The 23,777-nt window shown below is 41.3% G+C and overlaps 1 protein-coding gene and 1 non-coding gene across 5 annotated transcripts in view; one reads left to right on the forward strand and one right to left on the reverse strand.

Moving 5' to 3' along the window:
* TAF4B (TATA-box binding protein associated factor 4b) overlaps positions 1-23,777 on the forward strand; it is a 50,855-nt gene that overhangs the window by 16,510 nt on the left and 10,568 nt on the right. For 3 of the 4 annotated variants that reach the window (XM_036418570.2, XM_045574420.1, XM_045574421.1), the window contains 7 exons: positions 432-540; positions 1,420-1,525; positions 6,026-6,195; positions 11,273-11,403; positions 18,105-18,230; positions 20,033-20,089; positions 22,335-22,445. In XM_036418570.2, coding sequence (XP_036274463.1) covers positions 432-540; positions 1,420-1,525; positions 6,026-6,195; positions 11,273-11,403; positions 18,105-18,230; positions 20,033-20,089; positions 22,335-22,445 — 810 coding nt within the window. Of the gene's footprint in view, positions 1-431; positions 541-1,419; positions 1,526-6,025; positions 6,196-11,272; positions 11,404-11,827; positions 11,952-18,104; positions 18,231-20,032; positions 20,090-22,334; positions 22,446-23,777 lie in introns of those variants that run through there. The other variant, XM_036418571.2, reaches the window with a different exon arrangement.
* LOC118708543 lies at positions 19,199-19,337 on the reverse strand. Its single transcript, XR_004984618.1, has one exon. It is a non-coding gene; the product is annotated as a small nucleolar RNA SNORA23 (small nucleolar RNA).

Consider the following 23,777-nt stretch of genomic DNA (forward strand, 5'->3'; position numbering starts at 1 on the left):
TATCTGGGGGTGCTCTAAAATAATTGGGGGTGGTAGTAAAGTGGGTGGAAATATACAGGAAACAAGGCTGGTAATGAATTAATCATCATTGAAGCTGGGTAATAATGGTGGAGGTGGTTTCATCTTATTGTTTCTTCTGCCTTTGTATATATTTGAAATTTTCCATGATAAAAGTTAAAAAGTGAAAATATGCTATATATGGAGGTTTAAATTGGGCAATATGTAACGTAAATTTGAGCTCCACTCTAAAAAATACGGTGTGTGAGATAGTCATATTTTTCAGTTTGAACAGGATAATTCTGCTACATACAGATTAAGATTTAAGTATGATTAAGGTATATTGACGGCTGGGTGACACAGGTGGCTGTTCTCTTGTTATAGCTGAAGCAGGTTTGCCTTACTAACTGTAATTATGGTTCTCACTGTTTCAGGTCGTCCAGCAGCCGGCAGGGGGCCTTACACAACAAGTGGGCGCACCTCTCCCTTCCTCAGCACTGACCCTTCAGAAGAAGATGCCAGTGACCACTGCAGTAGCTTCCGGTCAGCCACTGCAGCCAGACTAGGGCCCGCCACACTGGGTGTGAAACAGGAAGGGGTTTAGTAGTCTCCCTTAATGTTCTCTTAAGAGACGAGAGATGTGGTCTTTTATGTTGAGACCTAAGAGAGAAGACTGGAAGATAATGGTGGTACATTTTTGTATACGCAGAGCCACTTTCTAAGGGTGTTTGTTGTTTTAGAATAAAGGAAGCAACTATTCACAGTATTTGTAATCAGGTACAACAGTCCAATGGGATATAAGTACTTTTTTGACTTAAAAAGTTTTATGTAGCCTTTTCTTTTTAAGATGTGCTTCTTTCTTTCTTTGTCAGTCTTGTGCACAAAATTTAGAGGTTTTATTGTTTTTTAAAATCTACCATAGAAATGATATATCATTAACATGTTTCTGTTACTTTTTGTGCCTACTATTTTTTAAAATGTATTTTATTGATTTTTTACAGAGAGGAAGGAGAGGGATAGAGAACTAGCAACATCTCGATGAGAGAGAAACATCGACCAGCTGCCTCCTGCACATCCCATAATGGGGCTGTGTCCGCAACCAATGTACATGCCCTTGACCAGAATCAAACCTGGGACCTTTCAGTCCGTACACTGATGCTCTATCCACTGAGCCAAACCAGTTTCGGCTGCATACTATTTTTTTTGTTTGTTCGTTTGTTTGTTTTTTGCATACTATTTTTATAGTGCTGGTAATCTGGCTGGAGGTCTTGATTTTAGTGAATGATTCTATTTAAACATAGTTTTAGACAGTTTGAGATTTTCTTTGATTATTCTTTGTTATTAAAAGCTGTTCTGAATTTTTCATCATGTGGCATGATTGCCTATTTAAAAGCATAATTTTTTCTTTCTTTGTTTTTGTAGCTTCCATTCTAAAACAAACTACCCTGCCAGGAAATAAAATCCTGTCTCTTCAAGTATCTTCTATTCAGAAAGATAAAAGGAAGGAGAATGGAGCGACGTCCTTGAGGTAAAGAACATATATAGTTAAAAGTTGATTTGGTTTAAGGAAGTAATATTTTTTTAAAAAGAAAAGAGATGACAGTACTTTTAATAAATATATATTTGTGCATTTAAAAAATATAACATAACTGAGTATAATTTATAAACCAATAAGTACACAGATTTTTTAGTGTACATCTTAATGAATTTTGACAAACATATACTGGGTTAATCATAATCCAGATCAAGATGCTTTTATGCGCCTTTAAAATCAATATCCTAACCCTTGCCTCATATAACCACTATCTTTATATCTATCACCATGGGTCATTTTTATCTGTTCTTAAACTAAACATAAATGAAAAATTACATTATCTGCTCTTTGCATCTGAAATTTTTCACTCAGTATGTTTTTGACGTTCATATCCTATGTCATTATGAATATTAGAAAATTGTTCTTTGCATGGGGGAGAAGTATTTGTTGTATGAATGTAAATCCTTGTTGATGAACATTGGGTTGTTTGCAATTTTGTAACAATTATATATGAAGCCACTATAAATATTTACGTACAGGTTTCTGTATGAACGTAGTTTCTCATTTCTCTCTAGTAAAATGTGGGATATAATGGCTGGGTCATTACATCAGTGTGTATTTAACTCCAGATTTACTGGAGTTACTACAATTCAACTTAATGATTTTTTGACTCTTTGGTGGCTTGAAAACTATGCATTCAGCAGAAACATTACTTCGAATCTGGAATTGCTACTGTTTCCTGGGCTAGCAGAACGCCTTACAGCTCTGGCAGGGAGTGGAGTGGGACAGCTTCTCCCAGGGTGCGGGGCACCGCGGCGAGGTGATTTTCCCCGCTGCAATGTAAGTGTTCCGACCCTGTGTAAGGTGCGAGGCTTAGCTGGTAGGTTCAGTAGGCTCGCTGTTTTAAATGCGTTTACGACTTAAAATATTTTCAACTTCCTGGGGCTTAAGTCCAGGTGCATCTGTATTTAAGAAACTATCAAACTGTTTACCAAAAAGACTGTACCATTTTATATTCCCACCAGCAATAATGAGAGTTCCAGTTGTTCTCCAAGTTAGATTATTTTAGGTTATTTATATAGATGATGTGATCAGGAGTAAGATTAGAATTTTGGGTTGCCTTTTTTCTCTCTCTTTTCAGCAGTTTAAAAATGTCTTTCTGCTGTATTCTGCTATCCATGTATGTGTTCACTTTCACAGATAAATCATACTTAGAAAAGTTACCCTTTTTTAAATAAAATATTTCTTACTGATTTCGGAGAGGAAGGGAGAGAGGGGAGAGATAGAAACATCAGTGATGAGAGAATCATTGAGTGGCTACCTCCTACACACTCGTAACAGCTGCAACCTGGGGCATGTGCTCTTGGCTGGAATCAAACCTGGGACCCTTCAGTCCTCTACCCATTGAGCTAAACTGACTAGGGTGTTAACCTTGCTTTAAACTACAGGGAATGAGCAACACTTTTGGAACTCCAGGATGATCAAATATTCAGTATTAAAAACTATTATAAAATGATTAAAAATAAAATGTGGAGTCACAAAAATGAGCAAGTAATAATTACCTATTAAGAAATGAATACAAACCTTTGAAAAAGAACCAAATAAGACCTTGAGAAGTGAAAAATGTAATTGTTGAATTTAGAACCTTATTGGCTATGTAAATTAGATTGACCCTGAGGCCCAAACCCAGGTTGCTGTACTGCAGGGAGGATTGACGGCTGTTTCTTCAGCAGTCGGGGCTGACCATTGACTTGGGACCACGTGTGCCTCTTCTAGGAAACCTGACTTAGAGACCGTTTCTCCCCGTGAGCGGAGGCCCAGGAGCTGGTGCTGGCCACAGGCGTTCTCGCGAGGCAGTGCTATCTTTATGGCGTGCAACTGCTTATTTTTACTGACACCTTTTGACAACTTCTGTGCACAGGACACGAAAATGAAAATGTCGTATATTGGTCTAGTGTTAATGTCATGTAATTTCTCCTTAGTAAATCTAGTCCACTGACTGCCTGAGGCAAAAGTGTCACCATTACTATTTTCTTTGGGAAATTTCTAGCTTATTACTTGTGCTCACTTCTCTGCTGAGTTCTTAGTGTTTTCAGGTTTATATACATATGTGAGTATGTAATTACTTGTTGTACATGTTGTAAATATTTACTCTTTGGCTTACCTTGTCACTGTTTCTCGTATCTTTTGTTATATGAAGGCTTGGTTTTGTCATAATGTTGGATTCCTATGTGGGTTTTGAATTTCACCTATTCTAAGAAATCCTTCCCTATTCACAGCTCATGGTGATGTGAGCCTATATTTTTTTCAAGATATCTGTACACACCTCACATATGCACACATACCTTTTTATCTTATCTTTGTAAATGTCTCATGCTACAAATTCTTTGTAACTGACTCAGTCATTGGCCATTTTGCAGTTTATGTTCTGAAGTGTAAACATCCTTTCTACAAAAAATGGCTTTAGCTTATAAATCCTATTCAAATACTGGCTTATAAGAGGGTTTGTTCTGGATGAGGGAAATTATGAATTTTTGCCAATTGAATTGTTCGTCTCAGAAGTGGTTCTGAAGAATTCATCATTCTTACCTTTCTAATTTGAAATGCAATCTTTATCTTACAGAAAATCCTCATGCATACAAGGCTACATCTATAAAGTTTCATTTTAGCTCTGGTTTTTGTTTTATGTCTGTTCATATTTTTGCATTTTCAATTACCACTTCAGTATTTGTTTTTATATCTGATAGAGCATGATTTTTCGCTTTATCCCTTTTTAAATCAAAGATACGTTGATTTTTCTTCGTTATTTTTCTATTGCACATGAATTTTAGAAACAGGACAGTTGTATGAAAGTCTTGTAGTGAGATGATGTAATTAGGTTAGTTTGGGGGAGAATTGACTATTTTATGAATTCTAGGTATAGATGTTAGAATCCAAGGAGGCTGTAGATAACAGAAAACTAAAAAGCAGTGGCGTAAGCAGGACAGAAGAGAGTCTTGTCAGGTAAAGGGGAAGTAGGGAGACCATGGTGGGTGTAATGGCTCCTGGTTTGCATTCGCTCTGTTCTCCATGAGTTGTGTCCCGTTATATTCTAGATGTGATAGGCCCTGGACTCTGTCTCCTCGTCTTTGCGTGGCCTGGTCCTTCTGAGTTCAGTTTAAACGTCGATATCTTCTATTTTTGCACTAAGCTACAGTTTTCCATTATATAATTTTTTGCAGTAATTTGAGTCATATGTGGTTGTATGACTGCCTCCTGTACGCCCCCTACTGAGGTTTAGTTTAGAGTGATGTCTTTATATTTAAGTTTGCTTCCTTGGATATTTAATATCAATATCACTTTAGTTATTGTTGAAATGTTGGCTCTTATTGGTAAGAAGTAAGTATTCTTGTGGCATTAAATCTTGTCTTGACTTAACTGGATGAGGTGTAATAACAGTGATATCTGCCTATTTTTCACAATTATACTTGCTTAACTGAAATTTTTTTTGAATGAGTAACCATAGCAATATCATTCTTAAACACCAGAGGGTGCCAGAGAACCATGTTTTACCCTTACTGTTTCAGAATTAGAAGTGACAAGTATACAACCTCTGTATGTCTGTCTAGTTAGGCCTGTTTAAACTGACTGGCTATTTGATGATAATTTAGGAGTTATTGTTGATTTTTGGAAAATGTGATACTGCTTTATGGTTAAGTATTTTTATAGTCTTTATATTTTAGAGGGAAGTAATAAAATATTTATGGATGAATAATGCATATATATTACTTCTGTTAGTGGAGGTCTTTGAACAGCTAGGAGTTTAATGTGATTTTTGAAACTTTTCTTTGGAAGCCACTTTGAGAAAATAATATAGGATGATTACATGTTATTTACATAGATAGTATTACTCCAACTTTAATGTCCATTTTTTCATATTGCAGGAATCAGATTCTCTAGTGTAGACTACCACATGTTCTACCTTGCTTCAAATGTAATTCATTGTTTTGCTGTTGTGTTATTAATAGTGTGTCTTAACCATTTGGTTTCAGAATAGCTAGGCAAGAAAGCCTCTTCTCCAGGGTGTGATGTGGGCACAGACTTCTGAGGACTGGGTCATGTCTGCTGCCCGCAGTGGACCAGGGAGTGCACTGGGGAACTTGGGGGCTTCTCATCATCTTGGACGAAAACAGAGAAGTCTGTCTTTCATTGTGTGGCAGGGGGGTGTAGATAATGTGGTGTAAGTTCCTAATCCCTCTTGATGCAGCTCACTTACTAAACAAGAGCAGGAGAGGGCAATGGAAGACAAAGTGGCTTTGGGTTATTTTTCTAATAGTAAATGTACACAGTGGGCAGTATTACCAGTTACTTTTAAAGGATTACAGGACACCATACTTCAGTTCTCTGGCTCAGATGAATTGAGTAAAATCGTGTCTTTTGATATCTCTTAGATCATTCATATATATAAGCACCACCATTGCAACTATCTCAGAGCTGTATCTTCTTTCCTATTAGAGATGAAGATGACATCAATGATGTGACTTTCATGGCTGGGGTCAACCTCAATGAGGAAAACGCCTGCATCTTAGCAACAAATTCTGATCTGGTTGGCACACTCATTCAGTCGTGTAAAGATGAGCCATTCCTCTTCGTTGGAGCTCTACAGAAGAGGATTTTAGACATTGGTAAGTACCAGCTTATGATGTTGATCTCGTAGGATTGCTCCTTCCAGGGACAATGATATTAGGAAATGGTCTTGGTTGGTCTTCCTTGAACTCTGAGGCTGACATAGATTTTATGAGTGCTATAGAAAGAAGTATTTTATTTTAAAAATAGAAGTTAATATTTTATTCATATTTTTAAATATTTTTATATGAATATCTACAATATATACTAGAGGCCTGATGCATGTCTTGGCCCCGGCAGCCCCGGCTTCATCCAGAAGGTGGTGCGGATGGTCATTCCACTGTTCAGCCATTTGGTCAATTTGTATATTACTTTTATTATTTTTATAAATATATATATATATATATTATTGATTTTTTTACAGAGAGGAAGGGAGAGGGATAGAGAGTTAGAAACATCAATGAGAGAAACATCAATGAGAGAAACATCTTTGGCTTCCAAAGAAAAGTTTCAAAAATCACATTGAAACATCAATGAGAGAAACAACTGCCTCCTGCACAACCCCCCACTGGAGATGTGCCCACAACCAAGGTATATACTCTTGACTGGAATCAAACCTAGTCTGCAGGCTGACACTCTATCCACTGAGCCAAACTGGTCACTGCTATTACTTTTATTATTATAGAAGCCTAAACAACCCGCCACTGTCTGGTAGCTCTGATTCGCACTGACCACTAGGGGGCAGATGTTAAACACAGGATTGGAAACCACAGGCATGGATTCATGAAACAGACTGATGAATTTCAGAGGGAGGGTGGGAAGAGATTAACCAAAGATCTGACATCCATACTAGAGGCCCGGTGTGTGGTGAGTTCTCCCGGTGCCCTGCGGGGATCGAGCCCAAACCTGAGGGGTCCCGGATTACTGGAGGGTGCAGGCCAGGCCAGGCTGAGGGACCCCACTGGTGCACGAATTTCTGCATCGGGTCTCTAGTATACATAAAATAAACTTTTTTCTGTCCTGTTTCTTCCTTGGCTGGCCATAAGGCATTTATATGTACTTATGTATACTTAGGTTACAAGTTTGTGTTTATGAAATAAAGCAATAGCTATTGAGAGTAATCCCCTTTTTCTTATCTTAAACCCTGAAATTCAAACTCTCATTTGCTTTAAAAGACCTCCCTGTTGCTGAAACTGGTTTGGCTCAGTGGTAGAGTGTTGGTCTGTGGACTCAAGGGTCCCAGGTTCCATTCCGGTCAAGGGCATGTATCTTGGTTGCGGGCACATCTCCAGTAGGGGGTGTGCAAGAGGCAACTGACTGATGACTCTCTCTCATCGATGTTTCTAACTCTCTATCCCTCTCTCTTCCTCTCTGTAAAAAAATCAATAAAATATATTTAAAAAAAAAAATACCTCCCTGTTTCTTGCATCCTGACCGGGGCTTGCTGGACCCCAGGTCTCCTCCTTCACCCGCGTTGAATTTGGGGCCAGTGCTAGGCCTTTGAGTGTCCTTGAGCAGGAGTCTTCGCATTTTATATGGAAGGTCTAACGGAAATAGGATGTTTCTGATTTTTATATCCCCACAGTATATTTAAGGACTATAAAGTGCATCACTCTCACATATTTTACTTTTACTTTGCAAAATATTCAAATGTTTGAGCACCTACGCTGTGCTGTTATACTTTTTTATCTCTTTTTTTTTTAAAAAAAAATATATATATTTTATTGATTTTGTACAGAGAGGAAGGTAGAGAGATAAGAGAGTTAGAAAAATCGATGAGAGATAGACATCGATCAGCTGCCTCTTGCACACCCCCTACTGGGGATATGCCCGCAACCAAGGTCCATGCCCTTGATCGGAATTGAACCCAGGACCTTTCAGTCCCCAAGCCGACGCTCTATCCATTGAGCCAAACCGGTCTTGGCTATACTTTTTTATCTCTGATTTGAGTTGGTACATATCCTCTTCCTTTTATCATGAAAAGCTAGCATGTGCAAGTAGTCTGAAGACACATCTCTCTCTCCCTCCATGTCTCTCTGTCTCTGTCTCTTTCTCTCTCTCTCAACTTTTCTTCTTTCCATATGCATTCTGAACTGCACAGGAGCCAGCTCTTTAATTTTGGAACAAGCCTAAGCACCATTTTTCTGTGACAGCTTGGGAAATTTCCTGGTATTTGAACTCCTGGTATTTGTAGCCATATAATTATCTGAAGCTTTGGTAGCATATGAGTAGATAATTTTGTCAATTCCTTGCCCTTCTTGCATATTTTATTTCTAGCTTGATTTGAGCCTTGATTATAAAATTTTTAGCATTGAAAGAGCATTTTTAAAATCTTTTTGGACAGGGATGGACGGTTGTTTTCTGTAAGGGCCAGAGAATAAATATTTGCTACTTTGTGGGCCCTGTGGTCTGTGTCCCAGCTGCTCCCTCTGCTGTTATTACCAAAGCAGCTTAGACAGTGTGGAAGCAATAGGCACAATTGTATTTCATCCAATTTTATACACAAATTAAGTAGAGACCACATTCAGTGTGCAGCCTCTGCTTTCAAGGAGAATTTTAGGGACAATTATTGGTATTTCCAGTCCTTGATGAAGCACAAACTTGTCATTTAACAGGATGAGAAATTGCAAAACTTCTTACTTCTGAATTTTTCTAAGCTTTAAAAAAATAACCATAGAGTGAATGGAGTTATGTTATTTTTGGGAATGTTTTCCATTTCTAGTAAAGTTTCCTTTTTACTGAACAGGTTAAAAACTCTTAAGATCATTCCTTAGTAACAAAAAATATAAACGTATCCCCCAAAAATTTGGAAGAAGATTTTCTACTTAAATATGTTAGAGGAAACACGCCAGTGTTTTCTCATCTTAATAATTACGTAAGCTAACGCGCACAGACATCTGTAAGTCACAGAGCAAGCTTGCAAGCACCAACTAGCTCTGCTCATCAGTTATGTGGACTTTAACAAAGTGTTTTATTTCATAGTGGAGATTTTTCTTACCGTATTAACTTTGTCATTTTTAAAATAGGTTTAGTGAAGATATTTATACGTTTGATTGTTCACGAAATCCTGAAATTGTTTACAAATTCAGCCTTGTTTATTTTAATATTTGAAAAATACGATCTTTCGAATAGGATGACTTATTTGTTTTATAAATACATGTAAAATTATTTCAAAAATCCCCTTCAAAACTAAATATTTAAAAACGTTCATTGTCTTAATTTAAGCATGAACTGGCGTGTCTCCCCTGTCTGTCTCCCTGTGTAGTGGAATGTTAACCACTGGGCTGTGTTGAAGTTGTCCTGTCCCTCTGTAGAAGGTCCCTACCTGTTTATGCTGATGCTTTTGGTAGGTTTGACCTTGTGGGGTGTTTTCCCCTCTTGAATCTAAAGTCGGTGATGAATTCAGTTTTGTTAGAAAGTAATGACGTACATTTTGAAGGTTTGCCTTAGGAGAAGCTGGATAATTTTTTTTTGATCAGTACAAAAGTTTATTTAACAAAAGTTAATGTGAACATGGACAAGACTCTTGTATTGTAGTCAAGCAGGTTCTTGGAGAGGGAACATGTGGAAGCAGTTGATTTCTCTGGTGACTATAGCCATTCTTTTTTAATCTTTATTGCTTCTAACGTGATGACACTGTGTCCTCGTCTGACCACCACTCCAGTATTGTTCTTTCCCACACACGTCATCCATCACAGGTTCATTCATGGACCAGTCCCTGCTGTATTCCTCGGGCATGCCTGCCGCCATTTAATCTCCATGATAACTGCTGGTCTCTCCAGTTCTGTAATGGAAGGGGAGCTTTGCCAATGGTGCCCACGTGCACTCAGAGACGCCTGCAGACAGAGTCTGTGGCCTCCGGTGCTCCTGCTGGGTCATTGTTAAAAATCTTCCTGCCTGGCTTACTATCGTTTTGAAATGAAGTTTAACAGTTATTATGGAATAATGTCAAAGAATGCATTTAAGATTTGTTGGCTTTTAATTAAAGTTTGTTTTTACTGCACTCATTCACACTGTGATGAGTATATAAGTATACTTCCAATAGAGTGCAAAATCAAATTAATATTTTAAAATTCTGTGTTTAGGCAAATGTTAGAAACAAACACAATAGCCCTGGCTGGGTTGGCTCAGTGGTTGGAGTGTTGCCCTAGGACTGAAGGGTCTCGGGTTTAAGTCTGACCTCTATTGCAGGCTTTATCCCCAGCCCAGGTTGGGGCGTGTGCGGGAAGCAATTGTATCTCTTCCTCTCTCCCTCTCCTTTTCTCCCTCTCCCTCCTACTCCCTCTTCTTCTCTCCCCTCCTCCCTTCCATTCTCTCTAAAAATCAATGAGGAAAAAAATTCCCTCTGGTGAGGATTAAAAAACAAACACAGCAGCACTATTTAAAGCTCACTTAAATTCCACTACCTAATTACCTATATCTTTAGATTTAGGTCTCTGCTGATAAAGGTGGTTTCACCAAGCTGGAGAATTACTATTTAAATAGTGATAAGGTTGACTTGTAAATGAACTTTTGCCTTTGGGTATGTTTTCTTAAAAGTTTCTAGGTAGTAAGAGGAAGACTGAAAGTCTGGTTTCAGAGGAAGTGAAAGAGAAGTGACTCAAATGGATGGATGAAATGGGGAGACTTTGAGCCCAGTTTGAATGCCAGCATGATTGGTAATGGACCAAGGAGCACAGGCATGTCTGTAGACAAGGCATTAACAGAAATCCACAACCTGAATTCTTTGAGATGCCAGAATGGTTAGCAGTGTCCATAGGACTAAGTGTAATTTTCTATTTTTTTCATTACTAAAATTACCAGAATGCAGCACTCATTTCTGCAGTTAGCATTTTTCTCCCTGAGTCCTAGGCTTGGTTTGTGTTCTTATTAACTTTGTCCTATAGGTGACCTTGCAGGAGAATGATCCTAGAGGCTCAGGGAAACAATGGCTATATTTTCTGAGGCTTCGGGCTGGGTTTTATTAATGTAAAGTCTAAGGTCTTTGAAGTTGTGACTTTACCAGGAAAATCATAATCTCCAAACCTTTATTCATAATGGGCCTGACTTCCAGGGGGAACAGAATGCCTGCTGTGCTAATTATTTCAATTATCAGCCTCCACCAAAACGCATCCTGGGTCTCTTCTGCTTGCACAGGTAAAAAGCATGACGTTACGGAGCTGAGCTCTGAGGCCGTGAATTTGATCTCCCATGCAACACAGGAGCGGCTGCGAGGCCTTCTGGAGAAGCTGACCACTATTGCTCGGCACCGGATGATGGCCTACAAGGTAAGGGGATCGTGGAGTCACGTTCTTCTCTCCATTTGTCACGTTCAGAGCAGTCTCTGGTAAGGATTTGTATTCTAACTATCTTTTTAAAGAAAATGAGTGAGACATGTTTTATGTTGGTGGAACATCAAAATCGCATTCCTAGTTTGCCTTCCTAATTCACTTGCCTGACAAACAACATTTAAAATAGAGTTTAAAAGGGCAGAAGCTTCGGTGTAAATTGAAATGCGCATCTACTCTGCCCGCAGCTCCTCCCCCCAGGCTTGTGCTGGGGAGGAGACGTGTGAGAACCGAGCGAGCGCTGGAGCTCTCTTCTCTTCAGTGGTCTGCTCTGCTCTCACTCCTGTTCCTCTGTCACAGATCATTGCCTTGTGCTAATAGGTGCCGCTCTTTCTCGGTTCGACTGCTTTCATATCTGAAACAGTTGCAGGCAAGGATAGCCTCTTTGTCCCTATGGTGTGAACCGGATCACTTGCCACCATCAAGATGAAAGCCCTTGATTTATTGAATTACGGTGTTGGAGGAGAGAGGTGAAAGATGAAAAAGAAAAAGGATAAAGCTTTCTCCCCAATACTGAGAACCAAGGTTTTGTACAACATGGGGTGTGGGCAGTCTCATGGGGTTTGAGTTCGCAGGAATGGTCATGGGATGCTGTCCGCGCCGTAGGTTCCCAGGGCGCCAGGGCAGCGTGGTCACTGCCACATCCCAGGAGGACTCATGTTTTCTCTGCTTTCTGCTTCATTGGGAACCTGGGCAGGGCTATTTGTATCATTGCTGAGGCCCTCACTGCTATAAGTCTTTGCCAGAATTTGTTGGACTGACTTGCAAGTATGTGATGGGAAGAAGAAAAAGCTTTAAAATACCCAATATCAGTATTTCTTGGGTATGTTTCTAGACTTTGTTTCTTCTAGGACATTAATTAGTCAGTATTCTCTTATCATCCTTTTTATTTCTGTATGATCAGTAATGATCCTACTTTAATTTTTATTTTAGTTCTCTAAGTTGTAAAAGCAAATTACCGATATATAAGATTTTTCTTTTTAAATGGAAGCATCTACTGCTATAAATTTCCCTCAGAGCAGTGCTTTACTACATAAATAAGTTTTGATACATTGTGTTTTTGTTTTCATTCCATTTTATTATCTAATTTCCATTGAAATTTCTTTGATTCATTCATTGGTTGATTAAGAGTGACAATTTTTAACAGGTGTTTTAAAGTTTGTTTAATTTCCACATTTTTATGAAATTTCCATTTTCCTTCTATTCTTAATTTTCAGCTTCATTTTTTGGTCAGAGAAGATTCTTTGTGTGATTTAATCATTTAGTTTATTGAGACTTGTTTTGTGGCCTTAGCTTATGGTCTGTCTTGGAGAGTTCCATGTGCCCTGGAGAAGTGTAAGTTCTGCTGTTGCTGGTGGAGTGTTTGTGCCAGTCTGCTAGATCTAGTTAATTTATTGTGTTCCATTCTCCTGATTGATCTTATGTCTGGATAGTCTACCCATTATTCAAAGTGATGAATTGAAGAATTCGGGTATTATTGAACTATTAATATATAAGGGAAAGAGGGGGAGACACACACACACCAATTGGTATGCACCCCGACTGGGACCTGGGGTTAAACCTGCAATCCAGGTATGTGCCCTTGATTGGAATCGAACCTACGATCCTTCAGTGCAAGGGCCCTGGTATGTATGTTTTCTTGATGAATAGATTTTTTTTGTCACTATATGTAGTAGCTTTTAAGCATTTTTGACTGAAAGTCTATCTTGCCTGATATTAATATAATGACCCCTGTTTTCTTTTGGTTGTTTTTCACATGGAATATCTTTTTTCATCTTTCACTTTCAACCTTTTTTATGTGCTTTCATCTGAAGTGAATCTCTTGTAAACACATTTAGTTGGATTATGGATTTTGTTTTTTTTTTATCCATTCTGCCAGTCTCTACCTTTTGATTGGCTAGTTTAATCGATTTACATTTAAAGCAGTTACTGACAAGGAAGAACGGCTATTTAACTATTTTCTGTCTCATTTCCTCTGTTACTGCCTTTTTTGTTTGTGTAATTGATCTGTTGTTTGTGTACTTCTCATTCCTTGTGTGTGTGTGTGTATTTTACAACTTTAATTTTCTTTTTCATCCTCAGCCAAAGATATGTTTAATTTTAGAGTGAGAGGAAGGTTGAGAGAGAGAGAGACAGAGAGAGAGAGAAAAGGAACACCGATGTGAAAGAGAAACATTGATCAGCTGCCTTTTGCACTTTGTTGACTGAACCCTGACTGGGAATAGGACCCACAACCTTTCAGTTTATGGGACAATGCTCCAAACCCCTGAGCCACATCAGCCAGAGCTTTGTGTATATATTTAAAAAATTCCTCCCTCAAGAAGTGAGGATATTTTCTCCATTGATTGTTTCTTTGTTGTTGTTTTTTTTCCTTTTTTAGTGAGAAAGAGTGGAAGGGAGGGGGGTGTAGGAAAGAGGAGAGAGCAACATTCATGTGTGAGAGAGACATCGATTGGTTGTCTCTTGCATGAGCCCCAACTGAGGTTGGGATGGAAATTGCAACCCTACTCTTTTTAAAAAAGATATATTTTATTGATTTTTTTATGGAGAGGGATAGAGAGTTAGAAACATTGATGAGAGAGAAACATTGACCTCCTGCTGGAGATGTGCTTGCAACCAAGGTACATGCCCTTGACCAGAATTGACACTCTATCCACTGAGCCAAACCTGTCAGGGCACAACCCTCCTCTTGACCCTGAATAGAACCCATTGACCCTTCAATGGGCAGGCCGACTCTCTAACCACTGAGCCAGGGCTGCGTACATGTAGAGTCATAATTTTTCAAACTTGGATTCTCCCCTATTCCTGCCTCCACCACTCTGTTAGTTCAGAGATACATGGTGCACTTTTGTTTACGAGGGGCATTTTCTATACAAAATGTAACATGTACAGTTTAGAATGGAATAGAGTTCTCCGGGTAGAGTTTACTCTTGTGAGTTGTCTCCAGATCTCTATTGTGTACAGCCTTCAGATGCAGTTCTTCTGTTGTATGTCAGTAGCATGTGTTCCAAGGGTTTGGTTGCCCTTTGCAAAATGAATAGCATCTCCCTCATCTGGCACCTCCCTGAATAACTTAGTGTAAAGTGAACATGTTCTTAGCTTTCTGCCTGTGCACTCACTGCCTGTCCTGATTGACTTTCTCCTGTCACCTCTCTCCACACTCACTCCTTAATACACTCAGTGCCCCTGTCTGAATTTGTACGTCTGGAAAGGCAGCCACATGTCCCTGTAGAGAGAAATGATAATCATTTAGTTATATTTGGATCCACCACAAGATTATTTTGGCCTGGTGGGTGGCTTAGTGGTTGAGCATCATCCCATGCACCAGGAGGTTATGGTTCGATTCTCAGTCAGGGCACATGCCTGGGTTCTGGGCTCGATCCCCAGTAGAGGGCATGCAGGAGGGATCCCATCAATCAATGTTTCTCTCTCATCTATGTTTCTATCTCTTTCCCTCTCTCTGAAGTCAGTAAAAACATTTTCATTATACTTATTTTGTAGGCTTTGGTTGTAATAATGTTTGTGTCAGAGAATTGAACCTGTCTTTACATTTTAGTTCTTCCCTGAAAGGATATATATATTTTTTTAATCTGTACAATGTGGGAAATTGTACTCTTTTTTTTTTTTCAGCACAGCATTTTTCATATTTTTATTTGAAAAGAGCATAAAATAGAATTTGATCGCACATGGTGGAGATTCATTTAGTCTAAGGCAGATCATTATTTATCTAAAAAGAAATGTTTCAGGAAACTTAATACTGTTTTCCACAGTGGCTGAACCAGTCTGCATTCCCACCAGCAGTATGTGAGGGTTCCTTTTTTCCCACATCCTCACCAGCACTTGTTGTTTGTCGATTTGTTGATGACAGCCATTCTGACAGGTGTGAGATGGTACCGCATTGTCATTTTGATTTGCATCGCTCAGATGGTTAGTGACTTTGAGCATGTTTTCATATGTTTCTTGGCCCTCTGTATGTCCTTACTCCATGAATTTCACAAAAGTGAGCTACTTTTATTAAAAACAAAATCCCATTTCCCCCACTCCCCCATTTAAAATCCATCTGCTTTGGATAAGATCTTTCACCTGGTTAGATATAATTGTCTACTCAGTCCCAGTTCGTAGACTGAGATTTCAGTAAAGAAGTAGAAAGTGACATGAGGCACAAAGCTTTTGGTGTGTCTGCCAGGTGTTTTCCCACGGAAGAAGGCGGACAGCCCCTGCATGTCTGTGGCTGTCTGGGCTTCAGTGTGTCCAGTTGACATGGAGGGACTGCGGTCTTTCCTTAGCTGGGGTTCACTGATGGTGTTATCATTTGTCTGGGTCAGTGGTTACCAGCCTTCTTTCAGCCATGCCTCCTAAGCATCTCTAAAATCCTGATCCCTCCCCTTGTGACATAGAATCCTTATTATTAAAAAAGTGAACTTCCATTCACGCGGAGGACGCTGTAAAGGCCATTCACTTGGTCTGAACAAGCTTCCCAAGAACATGGCATCCATGAAAGAGAAAAAGAAAAGAACGAAAGGACAGTGGAAGTCCTGAGGAAGACATCACTAAGAAATTGTTAAAAAATGATAATATATGAAGTGACATGAAAAAAAAAAAACCAGCAAATAAAGTTTCAAAACATAGAGAACTGAAATGCATAAATATGTCATAATATATATTTACATACTATAAATAAGACATCTAGAACCATAAGAAATGCAAAAAATTCGGTTAATAAGACATTCTTGAATTGCCCCCCTTAAAAATCAAACTGCCCCCCCACATTGGGAACCAGTGGTCTAAGTCCTTGTATTTTTATTGCTAAGCCACACCCTGTGGAAGGAATAGGATGAGACTGGGGTGCTGTTGTTGCGATGAGGTTGGGGACTGAGAAGGAGAGGAGAAGCACTCATTTGTTTTGTGTGTGGGAGAGGATAGCAGGGATCATTCATGAAGCCAGAGGTGGCTCTATCAAAGCCAGGGAGAGAAGAGGAGTATCATTATGGGAATGAGATTGGGTGAAAGTTTAGAAAGTCTCTGTCCCTTTTTAATTTACTGATGGTTGTCTTTTTAAAGTAATCTATCTCCACTATATCTGAACAAGAAACTGTAAAGATGAAGTATTTAAGAAACCACTGGTTATTATGTTTATATCTCTATAGTTAACCTATAATGTATTCCATAGTCTATCTGTATTATTTAACTTAAAAAGCACTTGAAAATTCTTTTTGTTATTATACATGAAGTAAATAGCACTAATACAGCCTTGTTAGTTACACTATGCAATACTCTTGTGATCTAGTGAATTACCAACAATAACAATTTAATTTAAAAAGAATCTCAGACATAGGCAATCTCTTATCCAGTTAATGGGATCAGCCATGAGCACGGGGTAAAACAAAGATGGGAGTGGTGGTGTGCCCATGGTTTACAAGTCAGACGCGGCCGTGGGACTGAATGTTAGAAACAGTCTAAGTTTCCAGTTACTCAGTCTTCTGGTCCCTCTCTTGTAGCTTGACTTCTGAATCAGGCGAATGGAGGCAGGTGTCTCACATAGTGATGGGAAATGGCCCTCCATCACAAGTGTGCTCACTTATCCATGCATTAGAGAGGCGGGGGAAGGTCATTGGATCAGAGGAAGAAAATAGCGAAGTATTTAGATTGTTTCATACTCTGAAATATCAGAATAAGTGAACAACATAAATTTTATCATTTTATGGATCGATTGCTGCTGTTATGGCTCTCATTTACAAAGTGTACTAGAGGCCTGGTGTACGAATTTGTGTATGGGTAGGGTCTCTTGGGGCAGAACATCATCAGCATTTACTTTCTCCCTCCCCCCACTTAAGGTCCTCCATAGCCACTACTTCCCATCAAAGACAATACTGTCCTGCCTCCTAACAGCATAGCTCAATGGTCGGTAAACTCATTAGTCAACAGAGCCAAATATCAACAGTACAACAATTGACATTTTCTTCTAACGCCACTTCTTCAGAATAGACTCGCTCGGGCTGTGGTATTTTGTGGAAGAGCCACACTCAAGGGGCCAAAGAGCCGTATGTGACTTTCGAGCTGCAGTTTGCCGACCACAGGCTTAAGGCAATCCTCAGAACAGGATTTATGATCTGAATGTTCGCCATCTTCTCTCATGCTGTTAGTGTGGTGGAAATTGTATTCATGGGACCAGGTTAGAGCCATCCAACATGGAAACCAGGGTGATAACTTACATCTTTTGTCCATTTTTCAGTGAAGCAATTGTTTTGTTTTTGTCCTTCACAGGCCTCCGATGTAATTAATCATATCAAAATCTGCTCAGATAGGCAGTAATTTATCCAAAAAGATTCAGATTACAGTTAAATGCTACACTCTGTTGCTTTCTCCTTCTTGTTAGGATCTCTTTGGCTTAATTCTTCCACCCTTTCCCAATGAAGCTTACTGGGAGAGCTCTTCGCAATTTAAATGCTTAATCCTTTCTCAAATTTTAAGGGTAATTAAAGTTCTTTTTTTGTGACATTTGTTTCACAGAAATGAAAATGTTACCTCTGAAAAATTAGCGGCGCTGTAGTGTATTGCTGTTCCTGCCATTAGCTGATTTGTAACGAGACCTTCTGTGAGTGTGTTGCCCAGGCCCATCCTAAGACTCTTTTTATTTCCAGACGAGTGACAGTTACATCCTGTCCAGTGATACCCGGTCACAGCTCAAATTCCTCGAGAAGCTGGATCAGCTGGAGAAGCAGAGGAAGGACTTGGAGGAAAGAGAGATGTTGCTGAAGGCCGCCAAGGTGAGCGCCTGCCCTGTGAGCATGCCGGCGAGGTGGGTGGAACGTTTCCCATCGACTGGCAGTCTTGGTTTCACAGGCTCAGCTTTCTCTCAAGGACTTCTTTTGATAAAATTTCTCACTCCCAGGATAGTGGGTGCAGTGGCTTTCCTTTAATTTAGTTTAATGAGATGCCTCATTCTCAATTTCTGCGCGCCTAGCATCACCCAACAAATGCCTACACAATTTTCATGGTGTTTTAGCTGTAATTGACCTGTGCCAAGCACGTTGGAGTTGAGAGAGGAAACTTGGGGAGGTAGACAGGCAGGGGGTGGGTAAAGTTAAGATAATTAGGGTTTTATGGAACACAATCTAGGATTCCAGAAATGGGTTAGAGAGGGGGTAAGAGAGGAGATGACGCTGTTATTTATTTCCTCTTCCCTTGTCGAACTTCCGCCTGGCTCTCCCCTGGTGCTGGTGCCGGAGGGACGCTCACCCACTGCAGTTCTCCCAGTTCGGGGCTTGTGTGCGGAGCCTCGGAGTTGGACACGAGTTTTGTTTTGTATTTTAAACACCTTAGTTTTGGTTTCTAGCATCTTGGCAGCCACCCCTTTTAGAGTACTTGTTCCTAATTACATTGGAATCATTTTTCAGAAACATTAGAAAAAAAATTGTATCATGCTTGCCAAAAAGTTGCTTGAACTATATAAAGAATGCTCATCTCCTTTACCAAGATTCCTTTTTATTATTTTATTTTATTTTTGTTAATAGTAGTACATGTCTCCTTTCCCCCCATTGACCCTTCCCTGGCCACTCCCACACCCAGGACAAGCCCCCACTGCCCCAGTGTCCTTGGATTATGCTAATGTACATGCATACAAGTCCTGTGGTTGATCTCTTACCTCCTCCTCCTGGCCCCCCACTCCCCTGCCTTCCCTTGGAGGTTTGACTGTCTGCTCGGAGTTTCTCTATCTCTGGGTCTGTTTTATTTTTTCTGAGTGGGAATTTGGAGGCTGGCCAATGGTAAATTATGTTCAATGCGACAACACTAGGCCAGAACTGTGTTCCTAACGTACTTTTCTACTGCACGAGGCTCCACGTTGCATTTTTAAAATGTGTATATTGTTATTGCTCTCAGAGAGGAAGGGAGAGAGAGGGAAACATCAGTGATGAGAGAGAATCATTGATGGGCTGCCTCCTGCACACCCCACACTGGGGATCAAGCCCGCAACCCAGGCATGTGCCCTGCTTGGGGATCGAACCCTGACCTCCTGGTTCATAAGTCGCTGTTCAACCACTGGGTGACCCTGGCCAGGCTTCTATTTATTTATTTATTTATTTATTTATTTTTAATTACACTTTCTAAGAGAGAGAATTGGTTTGAAGCTAGTCAGGGTCTTGATTTTAGTAGTCCTCCCTCCCGCCCCCACGCCCCAATGGTTTTACCTAAAGATGAGCCATTGTTGATTGTTTTCATTCCTTTAAGCCAACAGTTACCCGTCTTTTCTTTTCCTGCGTCCATACCTTGGTGTTTCAGTTCTCCGTGCACTGGCTGGAGCGGCGTCATGCCTCCACTGGACCTGCCTGACACTGTTAGCATTATGCTGGGTCGGAGCTCTGGGCTGGAGCTCAGCTGCCGCTGGCGATAGGGGGGCCGCGGGGTGGGGGGAGCGGAGAGGGGGAGAGCGCACAGACTAGACTGAGGCATTTCCCCTGGAGCTCAGGCTTTCAATCACCAGAGAAAATTGTTATTTATTAAATATTTAACGGCAGCTATGATGTTTAGATGCTTGTAATTTCTATTAAATTTTCTTTTCCTTTGATAGAGCCGTTCCAATAAAGAAGATCCAGAGCAGCTGAGGCTGAAGCAGAAAGCCAAGGAGGTAGGACTCACAGGCTGCCGTGCTTGCCTTTGTGTTGGGGGCACTGGCAGCCCTCCCTGGCCTGGAGTCAGGGCGCCTGGGCTTTGCGTGCCGGGTGGGAGCCCTGGGAGGGCGGGTGCGCCCGGGGCAAGGGCAGTGTGAATGAGGTCAGGGAGGGTGTGCTGGCTCTCCGGAGCGCTGGCGGCCAGGCCTGGCCGGGGAAAGGCTCTTTGTGGGCTCGGCGGCTCACTTGGAGGGAATAATGTGGGATTAAGGGGAAAAGTAACTTCTGAGATTTAGCATCTGGGGCTGTACAATAGGCTACATTTTTCCAGGGTAATTGTTCGTTTTGTAAATCTGATACTGCTTATAATTCTTTGGCTGGGAGGCGGTACTGGGATTTAGTTTTAAATGGAAAACGCCTCTGGCTTTTAATTTTCTGGGCCCAGCAGTTTTCTGTTCTGGAATGGAGCCCTTGTTTCACACAGTTCATGTTTAGCTGCAGGGGCTTAGTTTATAGCTCAGACTGGTTAAGCTTTTACTCCCAGAGGCCTCTGCATAGCAACTGTAGAAATCAACAAATAAGTTCATTTATGTCTGCAGCCTCCTCTCAGTAGCTGACTTTTTACATTTCCCAATATCCATTTCCTGACTTTTCTAGCCCCAGAGAAAAGAGCTCCACTAATTGGAGCTTATTTTAATTGAGCCTTAATATTGGATCTCACTGGAGTTGCCCCCAGAGCTGCAGAGAACAGAAGGAAATGAAAGTACCTGAGGTTGAAGCTGGAGTGTGCGTGTGTGTGTGTGTGTGTGTGTGTGTGTGTGTGTGTGTGTGTGTGTGAGAGAGAGAAATTTTTCACTTGACCTACAGATTCTTTTCCCCGCTGAATAAATCATCAAGCCGTTCACATTTCTGATAAAGGATCTGACGGCAGACAATAAGAAAGACAGTCGAGGTGTGAGACGTGTGATATGAAGCTGAAGAAATTGGTTTCTATAGTTACTTGACTGATTACATGCAATTTTGAGGATCTTGGTGCTAAATAAGAGTGACTTCCGGAGCTACCTTTTTCCTTAACTGCGCCTCTTGGACTAGGAAATTTGTTGTTTCTTAACATCACCGCACGTGGCTCCGGGGCCAGCAGCAGCAGGTTACTGATGAGGGCTTAAAGGCCCTGGTTGTTTGGATTAATGTAGGAGCTGAGGCAAGCAATTGGAAATCTAGTAAGAATCTTACAATCGATGTGGGCTTTTACACTCAAGTAGAGAAGGAAAATGCAGCTCTGAATGCCAGGGTTTCTGGATTGGGGTGAGGAGAACTGGAAGGGAGACATTAAAGAGAATTGAAACCAGAAACATTTCATCAGCAAAGCATTTCTCATGCTCATGTCTCTCCAGTGGAAAACTTACGTAAAAATCGTATCTGAAAAAAGTAATATGAGAACTGTACCTATAATCCTTTATCAGCAAGCTTGGCTTGATGACAGATTATTTGGGGATGGGCAACTATTATTGCTCTGAGCCATGGACATCCCTCTTTGTTCTAATTAAGGATTGATAAGATGTTTATGCACTTTCTTTCCATTGTGTCCCTGTAATGGAAAATAATATATCATAAAGCTTACCCTTTTATCCTTAAAGATCTTATCATGTTCCTCCTTCACAAACATCTGACCTGAGATTAGTTTTTCCTGCCGTTTTGTGTGGGATGGCTTTGTTTTTTATATTGTGTATAATTATTTCCTGAGAGATGAATTGGTGGATAGCATTTTTTTTTTTTAATTTGTAAGAGTAAATGTGAACTTCTCATAATGAGAGCAGGTGGTACCAAGCCTGCATTTCCCCTCTCCCTTGCCACCTTTGTTCAGTTCTTTTTCCTAGCAAGATGAAATGAATTCAATATAATTTCTTTCCAAAATATTTAGAAAGTGTTCTATCTTGGATCTACTTGATGAAAAAAAGAATCAAATACACTGGCCCCATTCCAAGAACAGAGCCACTCTGTGTTAGTCGCAAATGTTTGGTAAAAATAAAATATTGTCATTTCATCTTTCCCTGACCCCCAGAGCTCTTACTGATTTGAATGTTCTAAGGGGCCTAATTTAGAGTCAAGCACAGAGAAATGGCATCTGCAAGATGGTCACACCATGCACTCCTGCCTGTTCCCATCCCGCTCCTTGTAAACATGTGACGGAGACAGAGGTAGCTCCAGGCCAGCTTCCCGCTCTGCCCTGTGTGACCGCCGCCTTTCTTCCCCGCCTTCTAGCTGCAGCAGATGGAGCTCGCACAGATCCAGCAGCGAGACGCCAACCTCACCGCCCTGGCTGCCATCGGGCCGAGGAGGAAGAGGCCGCTGGAGGCTGCGCCGGGGAGCGAGGTAGGATGGAGTGCTTGTTACTTCATTTCTCCCGTCAGCAGAGCCCACCGAAGGGAGCGATTCATGCAGGCAGTCACCCTGTCTGGCCGTGTTTACCTCCAAGTGCTTCCGAACATGCCCATTTGCCTGTTTTATAAACCCCAAATTTCTGTCAGGCCGTGAAGTATGTATCACCTTGAACTTGACTCCTATTTAACACTTACTTGGTACTTCTCCCCATATTCCATCTCTGGTCACACGGAGGCTCACTCTCAGCGTCTTATTTCTGTGCCTTCTTTGTAGCAGTCTTATGTAATCCTCTCTCCTGTGGATCTGAACCCAGCTTGTCAGTGAAGATCGGCCTGCAGCTTATTTTTTCACAAACCTCAGCCGTTCTGTCCCCCAACGCTCTGAGATACACATTCATGAGGGGAGCCTCAGCGTCCTTGGGGGCTCTGGTGGCTGTTGTCTTTAAGGTGGTGATGACAGAAATGGTGCCATCAAACCAGGATCCTAAAGGCGGTGGGAGTGGTAGAAGTCAGTGGCAGAGGCAGGCGGCTCTTAATTGCTGAAGACTAATTAGGTGTAGCTACTGCAGTGTCAGCAGATATCAGGGTTAGAGCCCCCCAGCCATCCGTGGGCTCACGCCAGTTCCTGGACCCAGAGAGCTGGAGTGAAGGGAAAGCCAGGTCCTCTTGAGGAAGGACCCAGCTGTACAAGCCAGTGTCTGCGGGCACCTCCTCCTCGCCTTTCCCAAGACGCTCGGCGTCTGCTAGTGCCCGGGCATCGGGCAGGGACAGTTACTAGACTTCTTAGCGATTGCTGGGTCTGCCAGGTCTGAGGGTTCAGGGGACCCAACACCACTGTTGCCATCAGTCAATGGAGTTTCCTGAGGTCCATCTCCCAGTGGGCGGGAGGGGCTTACTTCCGTGTTTTTGGAATGCGGGATTGGAATAGACTTACCTAACACCTACTAGAGTTCTCTCCGTGGGTCCCTGACTGGGAGAGCGAGAAAGCCCAGTAAAGCCACTAGAATGTGGCCCACCCACCACGTGGGAATTGTTCCCCCAGGAGGGTGCAGAGCCGCATTGGGGGGGAACGATGCTACAGTGGCAATTCCCACCACAGCCCCTCAGCTCACCTGTCGGGCAGTCAAGACGGGTGGCTCTCAGAGGACGGTGATTGCTTGTATAGACTTAACCCGGTGTTGGCCTCCATTGTGGTGAGTGCTCGGCTGTGGTTGCTGTGAGAGCAAGTCAGTGTGGCCCCTGGCACTTTGAGCAGGCATTGATATGGCACATGGTGATCTGGCACTTGGTGAGCTGGCATTGATCTGGCACATGCGTTTCCCTC

This window comes from Pipistrellus kuhlii, unplaced genomic scaffold, assembly GCF_014108245.1.
Source record: "Pipistrellus kuhlii isolate mPipKuh1 unplaced genomic scaffold, mPipKuh1.p scaffold_m20_p_6, whole genome shotgun sequence".
In the NCBI taxonomy this organism is placed as follows: domain Eukaryota; kingdom Metazoa; phylum Chordata; class Mammalia; order Chiroptera; family Vespertilionidae; genus Pipistrellus; species Pipistrellus kuhlii.